Source organism: Pituophis catenifer, unplaced genomic scaffold, assembly GCF_029215685.1.
Source record: "Pituophis catenifer annectens isolate HBS135680 unplaced genomic scaffold, rPitCat1.0.hap2 SCAF_18, whole genome shotgun sequence".
Lineage (NCBI taxonomy): Eukaryota > Metazoa > Chordata > Lepidosauria > Squamata > Colubridae > Pituophis > Pituophis catenifer.
Window position 1 is genome coordinate 6,923,605 of NW_027256898.1, and position 19,219 is coordinate 6,942,823.

General features: G+C 47.6%; 1 protein-coding gene across 1 annotated transcript in view; it reads left to right on the top strand.

The window, feature by feature from the left end:
- MTOR (mechanistic target of rapamycin kinase) overlaps window positions 1-19,219 on the top strand; it is an 88,129-nt gene that overhangs the window by 60,758 nt on the left and 8,152 nt on the right. The window contains exons 36-53 of the mRNA XM_070956221.1: window positions 1,283-1,408; window positions 1,582-1,713; window positions 2,825-2,940; window positions 3,859-3,976; window positions 6,445-6,651; window positions 6,757-6,857; window positions 7,001-7,097; window positions 7,828-7,926; window positions 8,024-8,146; window positions 9,337-9,519; window positions 10,196-10,330; window positions 10,441-10,615; window positions 12,190-12,325; window positions 13,540-13,687; window positions 15,185-15,307; window positions 15,556-15,638; window positions 16,915-16,987; window positions 17,789-17,863. Of these exons, the coding sequence (XP_070812322.1) occupies window positions 1,283-1,408; window positions 1,582-1,713; window positions 2,825-2,940; window positions 3,859-3,976; window positions 6,445-6,651; window positions 6,757-6,857; window positions 7,001-7,097; window positions 7,828-7,926; window positions 8,024-8,146; window positions 9,337-9,519; window positions 10,196-10,330; window positions 10,441-10,615; window positions 12,190-12,325; window positions 13,540-13,687; window positions 15,185-15,307; window positions 15,556-15,638; window positions 16,915-16,987; window positions 17,789-17,863 (2,250 nt within the window). The remainder of the gene's footprint in view (window positions 1-1,282; window positions 1,409-1,581; window positions 1,714-2,824; window positions 2,941-3,858; window positions 3,977-6,444; window positions 6,652-6,756; window positions 6,858-7,000; window positions 7,098-7,827; window positions 7,927-8,023; window positions 8,147-9,336; window positions 9,520-10,195; window positions 10,331-10,440; window positions 10,616-12,189; window positions 12,326-13,539; window positions 13,688-15,184; window positions 15,308-15,555; window positions 15,639-16,914; window positions 16,988-17,788; window positions 17,864-19,219) is intronic.

Genomic DNA, 19,219 nt, shown 5'->3' on the forward strand with positions numbered 1-19,219 from the left:
ACAAGCAGAGTACAGGATCCCAGCTTGGTCTTCCTTCCTTCCTCCCTCCCTCCCTCCCAGTTCCCTTCTCCCTCCCTTCCTCCCTTGCCTTCCTGCCTTCCCTCCCCATTCCCATCTCCTCCCTCCCTCCCTTCCTCCTTCCCTCCCTCCCCATTCCCATCTCCTTCCTCCCTCTTTCCCTTTCTTTCCTTCCTTCGCTTCACTTCCCCTCCCCTCCCCTCCCCTCCGCATCTTCTTTCCTTCCTCCCTTCCCTTCCCTTCACCTTCCCTCCCTTTTCTTCCCATCCCCATCTCCTTCCTTCCTTCCTCCCTTGCCTTCCTGCCCTCCCTCCCCATTCCCATCTCCTTCCTCCCTCTCTTCCCTTCCTTCCTTCCCTTCCCTTCACCTCCCTTTCTTTCCCTTCCCTTCCCTTCCCTTCCCTTCCCTTCCCTTCCCATCCCCTTCCTTCCTTCCTTCCTTCCTTCCTTCCTTCCTTCCTTCCTTCCTTCCTTCCTTCCTTCCTTCCTTCCTGTCTGTTGTGCCTCTTCCTTGGTCCGCCCAGCCTAAGCCCTGAGTACGTGTCACTGCCAGCCGCGGCCTTCTTGCTTCCTGTGCCATCTGGGAAGCATTTCGCCTCCAGAGCTGCATTCCTGTCTGAAAGAGCTCAGAGAACATTCCACCGGCGAAGGAAAAGCCGATAGGGGAAAGTCTGCAGACGGAGCTGTTTATCCCCCCGAAAAGAGGGGAAACAGGGCAAAGGAAGGACAAATACTTCTGACTCTTACTCATCACATTCTTCTGGATTGTTTAGTGGAAAGTCGGTTTCAAAAAAAAAAAGCTTCAAGCAGCATCACGTTTCCCCTAATTTTAGATGAGTGGGAAAGTTGCCTCAAGTGATCCCGGCTCATTCCAACCCAGTTTTTAGGGAAAAATAAAACAATTTGAAGAAGGCACAGAAAACTCTCTAGACAGCTTCTGGGTTCCCTCCTAGATGGCTTAAATAGTTAAAAATCAGATGCAGTTGAATCTGTACATCTCCGGCCGTGAATGCATTTAATATTGTGCCCAAAGGAAACCCAGTTTTCCTGACATGAAAATACAAATTTCACACACAAAACGCGAACATGCCGAAAGGAGGCCCTTCCCAGATCCGTAGAGATGCCAGCTCTCTATTTACTACTTGGAGCTGTGGGTAGGTGGTTTTTCCCAACATCCGGGGCCCTTCCCGATGCCCCTTTCCATTCCAAGAAACCGGGCGTGCCAAAAGAGAGAAGGCTATTGAGAAAATCCCTTTCTCCCTAGGGTTGCCAGCGGATCGTGGAGGACTGGCAGCGGATTCTCATGGTCCGATCGCTGGTGGTCAACCCCCACGAGGACATGAGAATGTGGCTCAAGTACGCCAGCTTGTGTGGCAAGAGCGGCAGGCTGGTGAGTAACTCTGGCCTCCGCTTCCTTCAGCCTGAGCAGTTGCTCAGACCTCCCTCCGTAGCTTTTCAGAAGGGTGGACTTCAACTCCCAGAATTCCCCAGCCAGCCCGCTGAGGAAAAGGCCAGGATGTGAGCTCTGCGTTTACTTGTCTCTCCTTTTGTTCCTCGACGAAGGCTTTAGCCCAAAAAACCTTGGTGTTGCTCCTGGGGGTCGACCCATCCCGACAGCTGGACCATCCCTTGCCCACTCTTCATCCTCAAGTGACCTACGCATACATGAAGCACATGTGGAAAAGCGCCCGCAAGGTAGGGCAGGGCTACTCTCTTAAGGATGGCTTCCCTTTCTTGCAGAACTCTCTCTGTCATAGAGTCGTTGCAGTGCTGTCAGATAAAACCAAGCCAAAGATTCCTTTCCTTCTTTGCCGCCTTTCCCCCTCCACAATTTTGAAGAGAATATGTCTTCTCCACTCCCTTTCTAGCGTCGTGTCTGTTTCCTACTGGATCTGGATGCTGAAGAAAGGAGACTTTTATGCACAAACTTCGTTACGCACTACAATTCCTTGCAGAACTTAATGTCCAGTGCGAAATGCAGCTAGTCCTCTCTTTACAACTACCATTGAGCCCAAAATTTCGGTTGCTGAGCGAGATATTTTTTTTAATTGAGGTCTGCCCCATTTTATGACCGTTCTTGCCACAATGCTTACGTGAATCACTGCAGCTGTTCAGTCAGCCACAGGTTTTTTTTAAATTATTTTTTTATTATTTATTTATTTTTTAAATTTGATTTATATGCCGCCCTTCTCCGGAGACTCAGGGCAGCTTACAATGTGCTAAGCAATAGCCTACATCCTTTTGTATATTTATACAAAGTCAGCTTATTGCCCCCACAAACTGGGTCCTCAATTTACCCACCTTAGAAAGGATGGAAGGCTGAGTCAACCTTGAGCCTGGGGAGATTCGAACCTGCAGTAATTGCAGGCAGCTGGTCTTAATAATGGGGTGCTTTAGACCACTGTACTACCAAGACCCTTAACAAGGGTTGTTAAGTGAATCCGGCTTCCCCATTGTTGGAAGGTTGCAAAAAAGTGATCACACAACCCCAGGACACCGCAACTGTCATAAATATGAGTCAGTTGTCAAACACTTGAATTTTGATCACGAGGATGCTGCAATGGTCATAAATGTGAAAAACAGTCATAAGTCACTTTTTTTCCAGGACCGTCGTGACTTCAAATGGTCACTAAACAAATTTTTGCACCACCTGTATTTAGAACGGCACGTTGGGCAAATGGCTTGTCAGAGTAGAGGAGAAGATGCCCCACGTGGTCCCTAAGGGGGAGGGAGGGAGAGAGGCAGTTTCCTTAGCAACCCACCGGTGACGCCTCGCAACCCCTCCGCTTCGCTTCCTGTCTTGCAGATCGAAGCCTTTCAGCACATGCAGCATTTTGTGCAGATGATGCAGCAGCAAGCTCAGCATGCCATCGCCACCGAGGATCAGCAGCACCGACAGGAGCTTCACAAGCTCATGGCCCGGTGAGCGACTGCCTTGCCGAACCCAGGAGCGGCAACAGCCCTAACGCAACAGCCCCCGATTTTTGGGGGCACCAGGGACTGGTTCCGTGGAGAGAGGTTTTTCCGCAGACCGGAGGGGTGTGTGGTTTTGTGTGGTGTCTCCATCCTGCAGATAGAGCTTTGCTTGTTTGCATGGACCGGTTTCTGGCATGCGGCGGCCTAAGGCTGGTCTACAGACTGGGGAGTTGGGGACTGTCAAGAGTTTGTTGCAGAAATAATCAAATCCAGAAAGCACACACAGATAACTGGTTCAGCTGGATTCATTAACTTCTTTATATACATATAACACATGAAGATAAATGTACAATACCAATAGCTGATTCTTCCAAAGTGGTAGAAATTACAGGCAGAGGAGAGAATAGTTCTTAGTTTCAATTCAGCAGAGCAGACAAGCCCAGACTGTGTCTCAGCACAGAGCTTAATACAGACAAAGAGAACCTCCTATACAGGGAAGTTAAACTAAGCCTAAGCCATGCCCAGGCTCCTTCCAGTTTCAGTTTCCAAAACAGCTCCCATTGGCTGATCTTGCCTATACACTGGCTAACCTTGTTACCATGTCTTCCCAGTCATGAACTATATGCACTGACAGAGACCCCTGATCGAAGGGGAAGAGTCTTATTTTTTTTTTTTATTATTTATATACCGCCCTTCTCCGGAGACTCAGGGCGGCTTACGATGCGTTAAGCAATAGCCTTCATACTTTTGTATATTTATACAAAGTCAGCTTATTGCCCCCACAAACTGGGTCCTCATTTCACCTACCTTAGAGTCGGATTTGACTTAGTGAATAGCCTCCTGCTCCTGCTCCTCCTCCTCCTCCTCCTCCTCCTCCTGCTGCTGCTGCTGTTGCTAACCCAGATTTCTTTGTCCTATTCTCAGGTGTTTCCTGAAACTGGGAGAGTGGCAGCTGAATCTGCAGGGCATCAACGAGAGCACCATTCCCAAGGTCCTTCAGTACTACAGCGCCTCTACGGAGCATGACCGCAACTGGTACAAAGTAAGTCAAGGGAGAGGGACGCGGTGGCTCAGTGGCTAAGATGCTGAGCTCGTCGATCGAACGGTCGGCAGTTCAGTGGTTCGAATCCCTAGTGCCGTGGAACGGGGTGAGCTCCTGTGACTTGTACAGCTTCTGCCAACCTAGCAGTTTGAAAGCACGTAAAAAAAAATGCAAGTAGAAAAATAGGGACCATCTTTGGTGGGAAGGCAACAGCGTTTTCCGTGCGCCTTTGGCGTTGAGTCATGCCGGCCACATGACCACGGAGACGTCTTTGGACAGCGCTGGCTCTTCGGCTTTGAAATGGAGATGAGCACTGCCCCCTAGAGTCAGGAACGACTATCACATATGTGCGAGGGGAACCTTTACCTTTTAAGTCTAGGAGCCTTGGTAGTACAGTGGTTTAAAGCACCTTGTTATTAAGACCAGCTGCCTGCAATTACTGCAGGTTCGAATCTTACCAGGCTCAAGGTTGACTCAGCCTTCCATCCTTTCTAAGGTAGGTAAATTGAGGACCCAGTTTGTGGGGGCAATAAGCTGACTTTGTATAAATATACAAAAGTAGGAAGGCTATTGCTTAGCGCATTGTAAGCCGCCCTGAGTCTCTGGAGAAGGGCGGCATATAAATCAAATTAAAAAAAAAAAAAGTCAAGGGAGAGGTCAGGTCAGGCAGGTCCCTTAGTGGCTTTGGTGCTGGCATTTGTGCTGCTGGTGTAAGAAACCAGGAACCAGGTTTCCTCACGAAGAAGGACTCACTCTGGTCTGAAACTCTGGAGGGAAAGCAATGGCATTGCTAAAGGAAGTCAGTCAAGGGCTGAGCAGCCTTTGGAGCGAGAGGAAGGTTCTGAAATGAAGAAACGACATCCCTATTTTCATTTGGATTGCTAACGGTGCGGCTGGAACTGACTTTCGATGACTACCAGTTGGCGAAGTGAAACAGAACAAAACGTTAAAAAGTGATGATACTTAATGTCATTACTTAACCAAGCCCGTCTAAATTATATTAAAGTAACCAAAATATCTTTACAATCCCCAAGATGTGTCACAACTTTTGAACACCCCTAATATTTGGAAATTGAAGGTTGAAAAATTGGACACGCCCTACGTAAACAGCGAAGGTGAATATACGTGTCCCAGGATAAAGTTGCAGGATCCAATCTGGGTCGGTCACCAGGACCAGAGGTTATGTCTTCCGAGCTAAAGAGAAGTTAATAGCAATAGCCCTTAGACTTATATACCACTTTACAGCCCTCTCTAAGCGGTTTACAGAGTCAGCCTTTTGCCCCCAATAATCTGGGCCCTCATTTTACTGAATGTGGAAGGATGGAAGGCTGAGACCACCTTGAGCCTGGTGAGGTTTGAACTGCCAAATTGCAGGCAGCTGGCAGGCAGCAGAAGTAGCCTGCAGTACTGCACTCTAACCATTGCGCCACTGTGGCTCCCTGAAGATGGGCTCCAGCACTATGAAAGCTCAGAAGACAGACGAAACCTCTGATCCCAATGACCGACCCAGATTGGATCCTGTTGTGGCTACGTTACCTGAGCCTGTGTCATCGGCAGGAGAGGACTCCCAAGAGTGAAGGAGAGGAGTTGGCAAGGCCTCCCTCTCCAGGACCCTCCTCTCTGGCAATGCCTTCGGTGTCCGCCGAAGGGCAAGAGATAGGGCCGGGGCCAAGCACGTCCATGCAGCCACAGATGGACAGCGATGAGGGTAATGAGTCTTGGCTGGATCCACGCCAGCGTCGTAGAGATAAGCGCGCGCAACAGAAGAAAAGGCGTGCCCGAGATTAGGCTGAGTCACTGGACCACACCCCACAGGATATAAAAGGGAGCGTGGTGGCCAGTCAAACCTTGTGACAAACAAAGCTAAAAGCTTCCACGCCATTCTGCATTGCCGGACTTTTTGCTATAAACTTTGCTGGATTATCTCTGGACTTGATTGACTCCGTAATTATTGAGCTGTTTCTTTTGATGTACCAGGAGTGGGCAGAAGTTATCTCTCCTCTTCGTAAATAATAAACTCTTGGCAGGCAGCCACTAGGTTGTTGCCAAGTTCCGTTATCATAAGGAAAAAGATTCTGCCGGCTGGTTTGGTCTTTAACTCTTGAACGTCTGTTGGTGTGTGCGCGTGTGGTTGGGGACAGAACAGATCCCGGCTAAGCATACACAACATTTAAGAAAGCAGGTGTGGTCTGCGTAGTTAAGTTTTCAAGCGAACAACTGTAAGTTTGAGAGAAAAGCAAAGTGGGGAAAAAGGGGGATTGATCAGGGGAAACCAGATTGCATCATTGTCCTCGAAAGAGAAAATTTAGAGAAGGGAGGAGATAAGTCCATATAAGTTTTGTTTCTGGGGGGAACGAGCTGTGGAACCTAAAAGGCGAAGAAATGACTCAAGGACTGAACTGGTGCCTCAGTCACTGCCTTACCGGAGAGAGCCAAATCATACCAGCGGTGCCTCTTTCTCTTTCCAGGCTTGGCATGCCTGGGCAGTGATGAACTTCGAAGCGGTCCTGCACTACAAACTCCAGAATCAGGCCCGGGACGAGAAGAAGAAGCTGCGTCACGCCAGCGGGACCAGCGTCACCAGCGCCAACACGGAAGGCAGCAACAGCGAAAGCGAGGCCGAGAGCGCTGACAACAGCCCCGCCCCTTCACCCGTGCAGAAGAAGGTCGCTGAGGTCAGGCTGCTCCCACCGAGTCAGAGCCTCCTCCTTCTCCAAGAAATCCTCGACTCCCCTTTACTTGTGAGGATACTCATCCCTCCTTCTCTCTTCCCGTGACAGGACTTGTCCAAAACCCTCCTCATGTACACCGTGCCGGCAGTTCAGGGCTTCTTCCGATCCATCTCTTTGTCCCGGGGAAACAACCTGCAGGATACGCTCAGGTGCCTTTTGATTCGAAACCTTTAATCATCATCAGGTTTCGGGGTGGCGTTAGCGGGAGGGTTAAACCCAGGAGCAAAGTCGTGTGCCTCCCCTCCCTTGTGCTGCTTCAGAGCTCATGGAATCGGTTTGTTTTTTTCTCCAGGGTTCTTACATTGTGGTTTGATTATGGTCACTGGCCAGAAGTCAATGAAGCCTTGGTGGAAGGGGTCAAGGCCATCCAGATAGACACCTGGCTCCAGGTAAGGGGGGCTGGTTTGAAAGTACGACCCCCCTGTCTGTCAGAGTTCGTTGCAGGAATCGCATCCAGAAAGCACTGCTTCAGCAGGATTCACTACCTTCTCTTTATATACAATATAACACATGAAGATAAATATACAATACCAACGGCAGATTTTCCAGCTTGGTAGTAGTTACAAGCAAACACAGACAGCAGAGATGAGTTTCAGTTTCAATTCAGCAGAGCAGACTAGTTTGCAGCTTTACAGCTCAGAGCTTAATACAGAGCCACACCCAGGCTCCTCCCAGTTTCAGTTTCCAAACAGTCCTCACTGGCTGACTTAGTTGCTATGCCTGTTCATTGGCTGACCTTGTTACCATGCCCTATTCCAGGTCATGAATATTCTGACACTCTCTTACTCTTAAGTGAGTGTTTCTCAACTTGGGCAAGGTGGGTGGACTTCAACTCCCAGAATCCTCCAGCCAGCATGCCCCCCTCCATATGGGCATCATGTGATGTCAGCAAAAAATATTATTTTTCCTTCTTGGTCATTTTTGTGGGGCAGGGGCCATTCTCCAGCTAACAGCCTGGTTCTGACATGGAGCTCTGGATTTTAAAATAGGAAGCTCTGCCTCCTGCAGGGGATAGTAGAATTTGTTGAGTGGCAGCTGCCTGTTTATACAGCTTTAAGAAGGGGTCAAGTAATTCCTCCCTCCTTATCTCTCCTCCTCTTGCTTCCCCTGAAAAATCAGGTGATCCCACAGCTGATCGCAAGAATTGACACACCTCGGCCATTGGTGGGACGGCTCATTTACCAGCTGCTCACTGATATTGGAAGGTACCATCCCCAGGTGAGACCACCCTACACACAGACACACACACACCTCTCAGACTCCAAATCATCAAAGCTTTGATGAATTGCTCCTTATGTTTTGGTCCCTCCGATAGGCTCTGATCTATCCATTGACGGTCGCCTCAAAGTCGACGACAACAGCTCGGCACAATGCTGCTAACAAGATCTTGAAAAATATGTGCGAACACAGCAACACGCTCGTCCAACAAGCTGTGATGGTGGGTAATATACAGGGATGGGCTTCTAGGGCTTCGGGAGAACCTCTAGCTAAGATTCTGTGCAGTTCGGAGAACTCCCACTCCTGACTGGCCCCGCCCACCCCACCCCTCCCAGGAGTCCCCACGCGGTCCATTTTGGATGCAGGTAACTGCAGGGCGCACGCAGAGGCTCGGGGAGGGCGAAAAACAGGCCTACTGGAAGTTCCAGAGGGCCTCCGGAGCCTGGGGAGGACAACAATGCCCTCCCCATGCCGTGGTACAGGAGGCTGACTAGGCCACGCCCACCATGGCCACGCCCATCCAGCAATCAGGCAGAGATTGCTAACATTTTTGAAGCCCACCCCTGATAATATATACAACTCCCTGCCATCCTTTTTTACCACATGCGAAACCACAGGGAAGAAGCCGGTTCGTTCTTTTATACCCCCACTCTGATCTTCGTCGATTTATATCATTTCAATTAACTTAACTTTCCCAGTTCACTCCCAATTACCAGCTTTGCCTTTATTTTATTCAGTTTTGCAAACACTGATGCCTTTTGTGTGTGTGTGTGTGTGTACATATTTATAGTACGCTCAGTTTGAAAGAATTCGATCAGGGCTCTGAAAGAGTGGATTTTTAAAAAAGTTTTATATTTAAAGAAACCCTGTTTCTCCACCAATCTGTCTGTTCATGGCACATATGGTTCTGCTCTGGCTTATTAACTTTTATAATCCTTATTTGGATAATCTCTTTCAAGCTGTTGCCCCTCCTCAGAACCGTAACTACTATATACCGGTTCCCTAAACTCCACTTAAAGCAAGCTTAGGCAGAAAATGAGATCCTTTCCCAAAATCTGGGGAAACTGCCAATCTGTTGAAGCTCCCTGGCCTCCGTGTACACTCTCTGCTGTTGTTAAGAGAAGAAATGGGAAAGGGAGCTTGCTAAAGGCGGCAAAGGATCCCTTTTGTTACAGATGCTGGAATTGTGTAAGAAGCAGCTTGATGCATCCCTTGAGAACAATTGTGTGACTCCCTGTAGCAGTCAGTCTGGGTTAGATCTCTGATGTTGTGGCTATAGCTGCTTCCGAACATAGGGATGCTTCAGTGAAGAGACTGAGACTCCCACACAGTTGAATGCCAGCACACACCCCTCCCTCTCCCTTTGCCCTTTAATCTCTCTCCGGGGGCCTTCCTCTTCTCTGCCACCAGGTGAGCGAGGAGCTGATCCGCGTGGCCATCCTGTGGCACGAGATGTGGCACGAAGGGCTGGAGGAAGCATCTCGCCTTTATTTCGGGGAGAGGAACGTGAAGGGGATGTTCGAAGTGCTCGAGCCGCTGCATGCCATGATGGAGCGTGGGCCTCAGACTCTCAAGGAAACCTCCTTCAATCAGGTAGCAATGAAAGAGAGAAAGAAATCATGTTCCAAGGCTGCCCATAAAAAAAGAAACCCCAAGAATTTGAGCTAGATATAGGAATACTAAGGGATGTGGTGGCTCAGTGGTTAAGACACTGAGCTTGTCGATCGAAAGGTCGGCAGTTCAGCAGTTCGAATCCCTAGTGCCGCGTAACGGGGTGAGCTCCCGTTGCTTGTCCCAGCTGCCAACCTAGCAGTTCGAAAGCACGTAAAAAATGCAAGTAGAAAAATAGGGACCATCATTGGTGGGAAGGTAACAGCATTACCATGCCAGCCACATGACTACGGAGATGTCTTCTGACAGCGCTGGCTCTTCGGCTTTGAAACGGAGATGAGCACCGCCCCCTAGAGTCAGGAACGACTAGCACATATGTGCGAGGGGAACCTTTACATTTACCTTATAGGAATACTGGCCTAAAGGAACAGCCTCCATCTGGCATAATGAATTACCAGATGCCACATCAGGGGCCTCTTAATGGTCACCCAGAAGCCACAAGCAATATCTCTGGTTGACGATCAGGAATGAGAAAAGTCCAAATTATTGCTGTTTTAAATTGATTTTCCAAAGGGGAAGGCATTTGCAGGTGGCTGATCCACACAATCTGCCTTTGATCTGCCCATAAACCCAGAGCAACTCTTTTCCTTTCCCGCAGGCTTACGGCAGAGATCTGATGGAGGCCCAGGAATGGTGCCGGAAATATATGAAATCAGGAAACGTCAAGGATCTCACCCAGGCTTGGGATCTGTATTACCACGTCTTCCGGCGCATCTCCAAGCAGCTGCCTCAGGTTTGGGAAGGGAGGATCCTCATTCCCTGTGGGGATTTTTGTTCCCATCTGTCCTTCAGAATGTGTCCTAAACTGCTTCGTTTGCTTGCTTCCCCTCTTGCCAACAACAGCTGACTTCCTTGGAGCTCCAGTACGTTTCCCCCAAACTCCTGATGTGCCGCGATTTGGAGCTGGCTGTCCCGGGGACATATGATCCGAATCAGCAGATCATCCGCATTCAGTCCATCGCACCCTCCCTGCAAGTCATCACCTCCAAACAGAGGCCGAGGAAGTTGACCTTAATGGGTGAGAAATTGGCTCTGGACAAGCAAAGAAGCTTTTGGGGGCTTCTCGGAGGCCTCCGACTTTGCTTGGCTTCTCTTGGTTACGACCGAGTTGCCCGATTCCAGATGTATCAATTACCGGGTTCTCTCGTGCAGAACGGCATCCAATTAAAAAGACATCGCGTTCGGATGAGGCAAGCCGATGCAATGATTCCTTGGGCAGCCATATCCCATTCATGTACCTCTCAGGATGCAGAACAAATCAATTTCTCGTAGCTATCCAGTTCACGAGGCAGATCCTTTAAGGAGGCCAATCAGTCCAGCAATGAAATGCATCCTGGCTAAGAAAGGAGAAGCGTTAAATTAATGGGTGTAGTGACAATTGAAGAAGCTCGGGAAGGATCAGCGAATGTTTGGCCTACGGGATTTTGTTTTATTCTAGTATATTTTCCCTTAACAAGGGCAGTGCACGCTTATTATTTGACTGTATTTGACTGTAGGAACTTAACCAATGGCAAGAGCACTTAGACTTAACTGTATTTTTCTGAGTATAAGGCACATTCCACCCCCCCAAAGAGGCTGAAAATTTGGGTGCATCTTATACTCCGAATGTAGCTTTTTTGAAGCTTTTTTCCAGCCCTAATGAAGCAGTAGCAAGTGAAGCGATCTTCCGTGCTTTGCCTGCTCCCTCCGACTCTCAAGTTGTGCTTTAGAAGCTTTTTTTCAGCCCTAACAAGGCACTAGTGAGTGAAGCGATCTCCGTGCTTTGCCTGCTCCCTCTGACTCTCAGCTGTGCTTTAGAAGCTTTTTTTCAGCCCTAACGAGGCGCTAGCGAGTGAAGCAATTTCTGTGCTTTGCCTGCTCCCTCTGACTCTCAGCTATGCTTTAGAAGCTTTTTTCAGCCCTAACGAGGCGCTAGAGAGTAAAGCGATCTTCCGTGCTTTGCCTGCTCCCTCCGACTCTCAGCTGTGCTTTAGAAGCTTTTTTCAGCCCTAACGAGGCGCTAGCAAGTGAAGCAATCTCATTGCTTTGCCTGCTTTTCTCATTGCTTCTCTCCAAAGATCAGTTGTTCTTTAGAAGCTGTTTTTTATCCCCAAGCGGGATAAAAAGCGCATGCGCGTGCTCAAAACCAGCAAACTAATATGCTGAAGCTGACCAGCCTAAGGACGCTAACCAGATGAATACCTGGTAGGCAGATCCCCCCCCCCATTTTCCTCCCCCAAAACTAAGCTGCATCTTATACTCTGGTGCATCTTATACTCTGAAAAATGCAGTATATACCATTTCATAGTGCTTTACTGCCCTCTCTAAATGGTTCACAGTGTCAGCCTTTTGCCCCCAACAATCTGGGTCTTCATTTTACTGACCTTGGAAGGATGAAAGTTTGAGTCAACCTTGAGCCGGTGAGACTTGAACTGCTGGCAGCCGGCAGTCAGCCGAGGTAGCCTGCAGTACTGCATTCTAACCACTGCATTCTAACCACTGCGCCACTAAAGCAACATAATACTACACCTTCTGATTTGCCTCGGATTACAAGTCCTTTCTTGGCGTCATCAGTTTCACACACCTCAAGAGATCTTTTCCTCTCTTTTACAGGAAGCAACGGGCACGAGTTTGTGTTTCTTCTGAAAGGACACGAGGATCTTCGCCAGGACGAAAGAGTAATGCAGCTCTTTGGCCTTGTGAACACTCTCCTCGCCAACGATCCCACGTCCCTCCGTAAAAACCTCAGGTGCCTCCTCTGCCTTCATCCCAGCCAGCATAAATGGCTTGTTAGAAAGGATGGGTGGCAAGGTCTCCTTCGGCACACAAGGGAGAAACTACAAATGCATCAGTTTGGTGGAACGATAAAGTGGAATATAGAAGCAGAATATGGAGGTGTTGTAAGAGAGAGAAGAGGCCTTTGGTGGAGTTGCCATAACTTTACTAGATGCTTTTTTGAATGCTGCAATAGTTAGTACCGTGTTTCCCCGAAAATAAGACCCTGTTTTATATTTTTTTAAACCCTGAAATAAGTTCTTGGCCTTATTGCCATGTGCTCAAAAGCCCGATTGGGCTTATTATCAGGGATGTCTTATTTGGGGGGAAACAGGGTAATCCCATTTTAAGAAATGGGAGGAAGTAGCATGAAGTTGCCAATGCCAGCAGGTGTTTTGACCTAGGCTTCCCAAAAGCACGAAGCAGACTCCTTGTCCCAACAAAACCCCTTTTTATTAAGCTAATGTGAATTCCTCTCATTCACATCCAGCAAAGTCCCGGCAAACAGTCCTGCCAGGGTGAATTTACAACCACAGACCTTATCAGGCTTGGAGAGCTGCCACGCCGATATTTTCCAAACGCAATGCTGTACAAGAAAATAGTTGGCAAGGAGTCTCTGAGAGTCACGAACAGAATTTCACACTAATGAATTGAACTAATTGTCTCCTGCAAACTCCACTCTCCTTTCACTCCTCTTTATTCCCTATGGGAGGGGCCATTCACCTTCCACCTGTGGCCTTACTCCTGAGTCGACCCTTGTTCTTTAGCTGTTCCCTTCTCCTGGCAGCTCACACTGGGAACAGGCTCCAGCTGTTCTTCTGCCCCACTGATGTCTGACTCCAAAGGCAGCTGATAACTGTCAGAGGCCCTGGCCCTCTCTCTGCCTCCGACGCAGAGCCCTCATCCGAGCCTTCCCCAGACTCCAGGACTGGCCCATGTTCCTCCCCAACCTCCTCACTGTCCAAGTCTGCCGCCAGCTCCGCTGCTGGCAGGCCATAACAGTAGAGTCTTTGTGTGACGCCCAATTCGGCCATGATTACAGGCTGCTCCAGCTAAGCCAACAGATTGTGCAAATTCATTAGGACAGCGTGTACTGTCTGCAAGCACATTTTTTAAATCCCATTTGTCCGTGAGCACAAATCCCAGCCTTTTCAACACGTATTCTCCTCGTCCTTTCTCCTCCTCTAGCATCCAGCGCTACGCGGTGATCCCTCTGTCCACCAACTCCGGGCTTATAGGCTGGGTGCCTCACTGCGACACCCTGCACGCTCTGATTCGAGACTACCGGGAGAAGAAGAAGATTCTGCTCAACATTGAGCATCGCATCATGCTGAGGGTGAGCTCCTGCCACCTGTTCAATCTTCAGAGTTTTGCAGTTCATGTGTTCTGTCCCTGAGGAAACACGGCTTGGTAGCCATATGCAGTTCTCCCAAAGGTGCTTTTTGAAGACTTTCTGGTTTTTCTTTGAAGACGTTTCGCTTCTCATCCAAGAAGCTTCTTCAGCTCTTGACTGGATGATGGGGAATAATGGAAGGATTTATATTCCCTGCAGGCAGCTGGTCATTTGCATCCTTTTTAAGAGAGTTGTTGAGGCCACTTGGACACACTTTATCTGTGTCCTCTGGGTCACTAGAGTAGTACAAATGGGTGTGGAGCCTTCTTGGAACTGCTGAGAGGACCGTGTTGTAGACTGGAGATAGAGGATGTTGTATCCTCCCCCCTCTGTTGAGAGAGGGCTGTTCTTTCAAACCAATCTCTATCCAAAACGTGGACTTTTCAGTCTTCAAAAGAGTGGCTTTTGTCTTTTAAATGAAGATGGACTGCTGAATCCTTCCATTTCCCACCAACCAGTCAGAGCTGAAGAAGCTTCTTGGATGAGAAGCGAAGCATCTTCAAAGAAAAAAAAACCTGAATATGCCACCTGAAAAATTGGCAAAAACGTTTCAAGATAAATCAGCTAAGTGTTGGAAATGTCATCAGATACCAGGATCTTATTATCATATGTGGTGGACATGGCCAGAAGCGAGAAATTATTGGATCAAAATTAAAACATGGTTAGAAGAAATACTACAACAACATATCGATTTAAAACCAGAGCTGTTCCTATTGGGTATCCTACCAGAGAAAATTAGTAAGGAAAATATATATTTGATTACACATGTAATAAGTGCAGTGAGGATAGTATTTGCACAAAGATGGAGAGCAGAGAAATTCCCTACAGAGGGAGAAGTAATTAAGAAAATATTGGATTGTGCAGAAATGAATAGATTGACTTTACAAATGAAAGAAAGAGAGGAATCGGAATATTATAAGATATGGGGGCAATTTTATTATTGGCTAGAGAAGAGATTTATATATAGGGAAATATTGCAAAAAGATGAGCGAAGAGAAGATAGATAAATGGATTAATAGGAAAACAAGAAATGTGGGAGCAATGTTACAATAAATGTAATGAAAATATCGAGATAAGATAAATATTGGAGGAGTAAGAAAAAGACACAAAAGATGCACCCAGATGATTCACTGAATGGTTGATTATGTATTGTATGTTTGTTTGTCTATAAAATTAAAAAAAACTTTTATTAAAAAAAAAAGAAAGAAAGAAAAAAAACCAGAAAATCCAGTTGCCTCTTGAAAAAAAAAACATGACCTGAATGACCGAGAATTTCCATAGACATAATGCCGTTCATTTTGCTCTCTGGAGCAGCGGTCACACTCAGTGCTCAGAACGGTTCCTGCGTTTCTTTCCTACCTGTTTGAATTTTTTTTTTCTCCTCCCTGAAAAAAAAAAACATCAACGGCTAATGGATGTCATTAATCTAATTATTCTTAGATGGCTCCTGATTACGATCATCTCACCCTAATGCAAAAGGTGGAAGTGTTTGAACACGCGGTCAACAATACAGCCGGTGATGACTTGGCCAAGCTTCTGTGGCTGAAGAGTCCCAGCTCAGAGGTACAGCTGAGGCCCGTTCCTGGTCCTTCTTACGAACCCTGAAAATGTTTCTTAGTCTACCAGAACAAAAACATGGATAAATTGTCACACGGATAAAACGACCCACTCGGTGGTTACATCCCATTTTCAAATATCTTGTGTTAAGAGCGGAAGGAGCTGCTGTTCCACGTTCTTTTCTAAAAGAACAAAGAAAATACGTCCCAATTGGGCATAAATCACCCGCTTTTGGATTTCCTCTTTCTCCGTAGGTGTGGTTTGACCGAAGAACGAATTACACTCGTTCGTTAGCTGTGATGTCGATGGTTGGCTACATTTTAGGTCTTGGCGACAGGCAAGTGAAACTAAACCTATTTCAAAAAAAAAAAAAAAAATGTAACAGAATTGGAAGGGACCTTGGAGGTCATGTAGTCCAACCCCCTGCTCACACAGGAGACCTGTGCTAGGGATTCGAACCGCCAAACTGCCGACCGTTCTTTTTTTTTTTTTCAATTTAAAAACAAACTTTATTGAATTTAAAAATATTAACAAACAAAAACGAAAAGAGAGAATATACAAATTTTCTCTCTCTTAAAATTTACATTTACAATCCCTGCTCTGTTCATAGACATCAGATGACAATAAAGCATAATTAATAAGAGAGATGCAAGCCAATTTGCTGAATTGTAATGCAGTGCCCATAGGGACGTGGTGGCTCAGTGACTAAGATGCCGTGCTTGTCAATTGAAAAGTTGGCAGTTCGGCGGTTCGAATTCCTAGTGCCGCGTAACGGGGTGACCCTGAGGACAGAGATAAAACCTCCAGGTGGCCTCAATGACCGTCCAAAAGGATGCAGATGATCAGCTGTCTGCAAGGAATATAAATCCTTCCGTTCCCCCCTGCCATCCGGTCAGAGCTGAAGAAGCTTCTTGGATGAGAAGCAAAATGTCTTCAAAGAAAAAAAATAGAAAGTCCAATTGCCTCTTGAAAAAAATGGTTGTCTTTGGGACAACCATGACCTGGATGACTGAGAATCTCCATAGGTATGATAAGATGCTTCATTCCAAGGAAAGATTGTGGTCCAGTAAACATCTATAAACATAAAAAGGGATGTGGTGGCTAAGACGCTGAGCTTGTCGATCGAAAGGTTGGCAGTTCAGCGGTTCGAATCCCTAGCGCCGTGTAACGGGGTGAGCTCCCAGCTTCTGCCAACCTAGCAGTTCGAAAGCACGTAAAAAAAAAATGCAAGTAGAAAAAATAGGGACCCCCTTTGGTGGGAAGGTAACAGCGTTCCGTGCTCCTTTGGCGTTGAGTTACACCGGCCACATGACCACAGAGACGTCTTCGGACAGTGCTGGCTCTTCGGCTTTGAAAGGGAGATGAGCACCGCCCCCTAGAGTCAGGAACGACTATCACAAATGTGCGAGGGGAACCTTTACCTTTATGCAGTGCCCATAGATAAATATGAACTAAAGTTTGGAAAGAAAAGGGAATCAAAGAACTGAGCCGAGCAGAATTATGCTTTATTTAATAGTTTGGGGGGCAGGGGGCGAGGAGGGTTAAGTATAGGATGCGACATCCTGAGTTCCTGCCACCAATTGTCCAGTAAATAGTGTTGTTCCTTCAAACAGGCATCCCTCCAACCTTATGCTGGACCGACTGAGTGGCAAAATCCTGCACATCGACTTTGGAGATTGCTTCGAGGTAAGGTGGTGGGATTTGCTTTTTAGAAAATGAAGCACTCAGTTAAGATAAAGACAAAGAAAGAAAAAAATCACTCCTTATTTCATATCCACTCGGGGCCGCAGCAACAAGACACACAGAGAGAGACCTGATCGCTCTCTTTTAGCGTTAACTTAAACGTGGGTCCTTCAGGGTTTTCTGCTTTGGGAAAATAGGAGCTGACCCCAAAGAGGAATGAAGATCAGGAAAGGCATTGAATAGAAGATTAGGCAGAACAGAACAGAATAGCAGAGTTGGAAGGGACCTTGGAGGTCCTCTAGTCCAACCCCCTGCTCAGGCAGGAAACCCTACACCACTTCAGACAAAGGGTTATCCAACCTCTTCTTAAAAACTTCCAGTGTTGGAGCATTCACAACTTCTGGAGGCAAGTTGTTCCACCAATTGATTGATTGTTCTCACTGTCAGGAAATTTCTCCTTAGTTCTAAATTGCTTCTCTCCTTGGATTAGTTTTCACCCATTGCTTCTTGTCTGGTGTTTTGGAGAAGAGCTTGACTCCCTCTTCTTTGGGGCAGCCCCTGAGATATTGTAATGCTGCTATCATGTCACCCATAGTCCTTCTTTTCATTAAACTAGACATACTCATTTCCAGCAACCGTTCTGCCGTCCTTTTGCTCCCCACTACCATGGCCCTGAAATCAGTTTGGGCAACTTAAATTAAAGCCTCAGGAACCCGAACCACAATCCTTCCCTGCTTTGATACCTTTCAGCACTCACCTTTCCCTATTTGGAAGCCTCTCTTCATTTGTTTGCCTGGATTTTAGGTGGCGATGACCCGAGAGAAATTCCCTGAGAAGATCCCTTTCAGGCTAACCCGGATGTTGACCAACGCCATGGAGGTAAGCCAGATCCTACAACAGGGGTGTCAAACTCAAGCCCGGGAGCCGAATCCAGCCTGCAGGGTGCTTAGATCTGGCCCACGGTGCCTCTGCCAGCGAAAAATGGCTCTCCCGACCTCCGTTTTTGTTGGCAGAGGGTTGCAGGAGGCCATTGCAGCCGAAAACGGAGCTCGGGAGCCCGTTTTCGCTGGCAGAGTGCTCGGGCCACCACAGGCACCCCGACACGAATGAGGTTGAGCTGGCCACACCCACCCTGCCCCCCTGAGGTGAAACCAGTGGTGGGTTGCTACCAGTTCGCCCCGGTTCAGACGAGCCAGTAGAGGTGGTGGCAGGAAGCTCTGCCCACCCGCCCGGATGTCTCTGCATATGCGCAGAAGCGTCGTGCGCGCGTGTGAGCACGCACACGCCCGCAAGCAAACCAGTATCAACCAAAATTGAAATCCACTATTGGGTCAAACACAACCCTAATGCTGCCCTCAATGAAATCAAGTTTGACACCCCTGTCCTACATCATTTGAAACTATTTCCTAGGACAGAACCAGGCACTATTTTGCCTCCCCCACACTTCTCGTCCTTCCCTTCCTTGGCTGCTGCTCCCTGTGAACTGACCCGGCATTTCAGAAACCATCCTATCCTAAAAATGTTTTTGAAACTGGAGGCTCAAAGTGTGCTCCATCCCCCACTATTTTGATGGGATTGCATTGCTTCCCCCCTTCCCCCCCCCCACCCACACACATCATCATAAGGTATTCTGGACACTCCCTCCAGGAAGCTGTTGCCTTGGACTTAACACCACCATTATTTCTGGTTAGTAACGGACCAGAAGTCCTATTTACGTACCGGATTGGTTTCTCAAGTTTGGCCCGTCAGAAGAGGGACGTCCCACCTACATCAAACTAGGCCCCGCACAGCTTTTGAAAAGCCCACCAGGATGCCAACAGAGCCTTCCTGGCCTTCCACACCTTGAATTCTGTCAGATTATTCATGAAATGGCAGAGACATGGTAACAAGGTCAGCCAAGGAATAGGCATAGCAACTAAATCAGCCAATTGGGAGCTGAGATAGACTGGAACCAGGGCGTATTCTTATTCTGCAGCTTCTGAGTCTGGGCAGAGAAACGAAACTGAAACCAGAGTGTGAACTTGTCTGCTCTGCTGAAATGAAACTAACTGTTCTCTCCTGCCTTGTGTTCTGCCTGTAACTTCTACCACGTTGAAGAATCAACTATTGGTATTGTAAATACCTCACCTGTTATTATGTATATAAAGAAATTATTGAATTCAGCCGAATCAGTGATCCGTGTGTGCTTCTGGATTTGATTTTGGCAAGAAACTCTGATAGATTCTATGTCTTGGA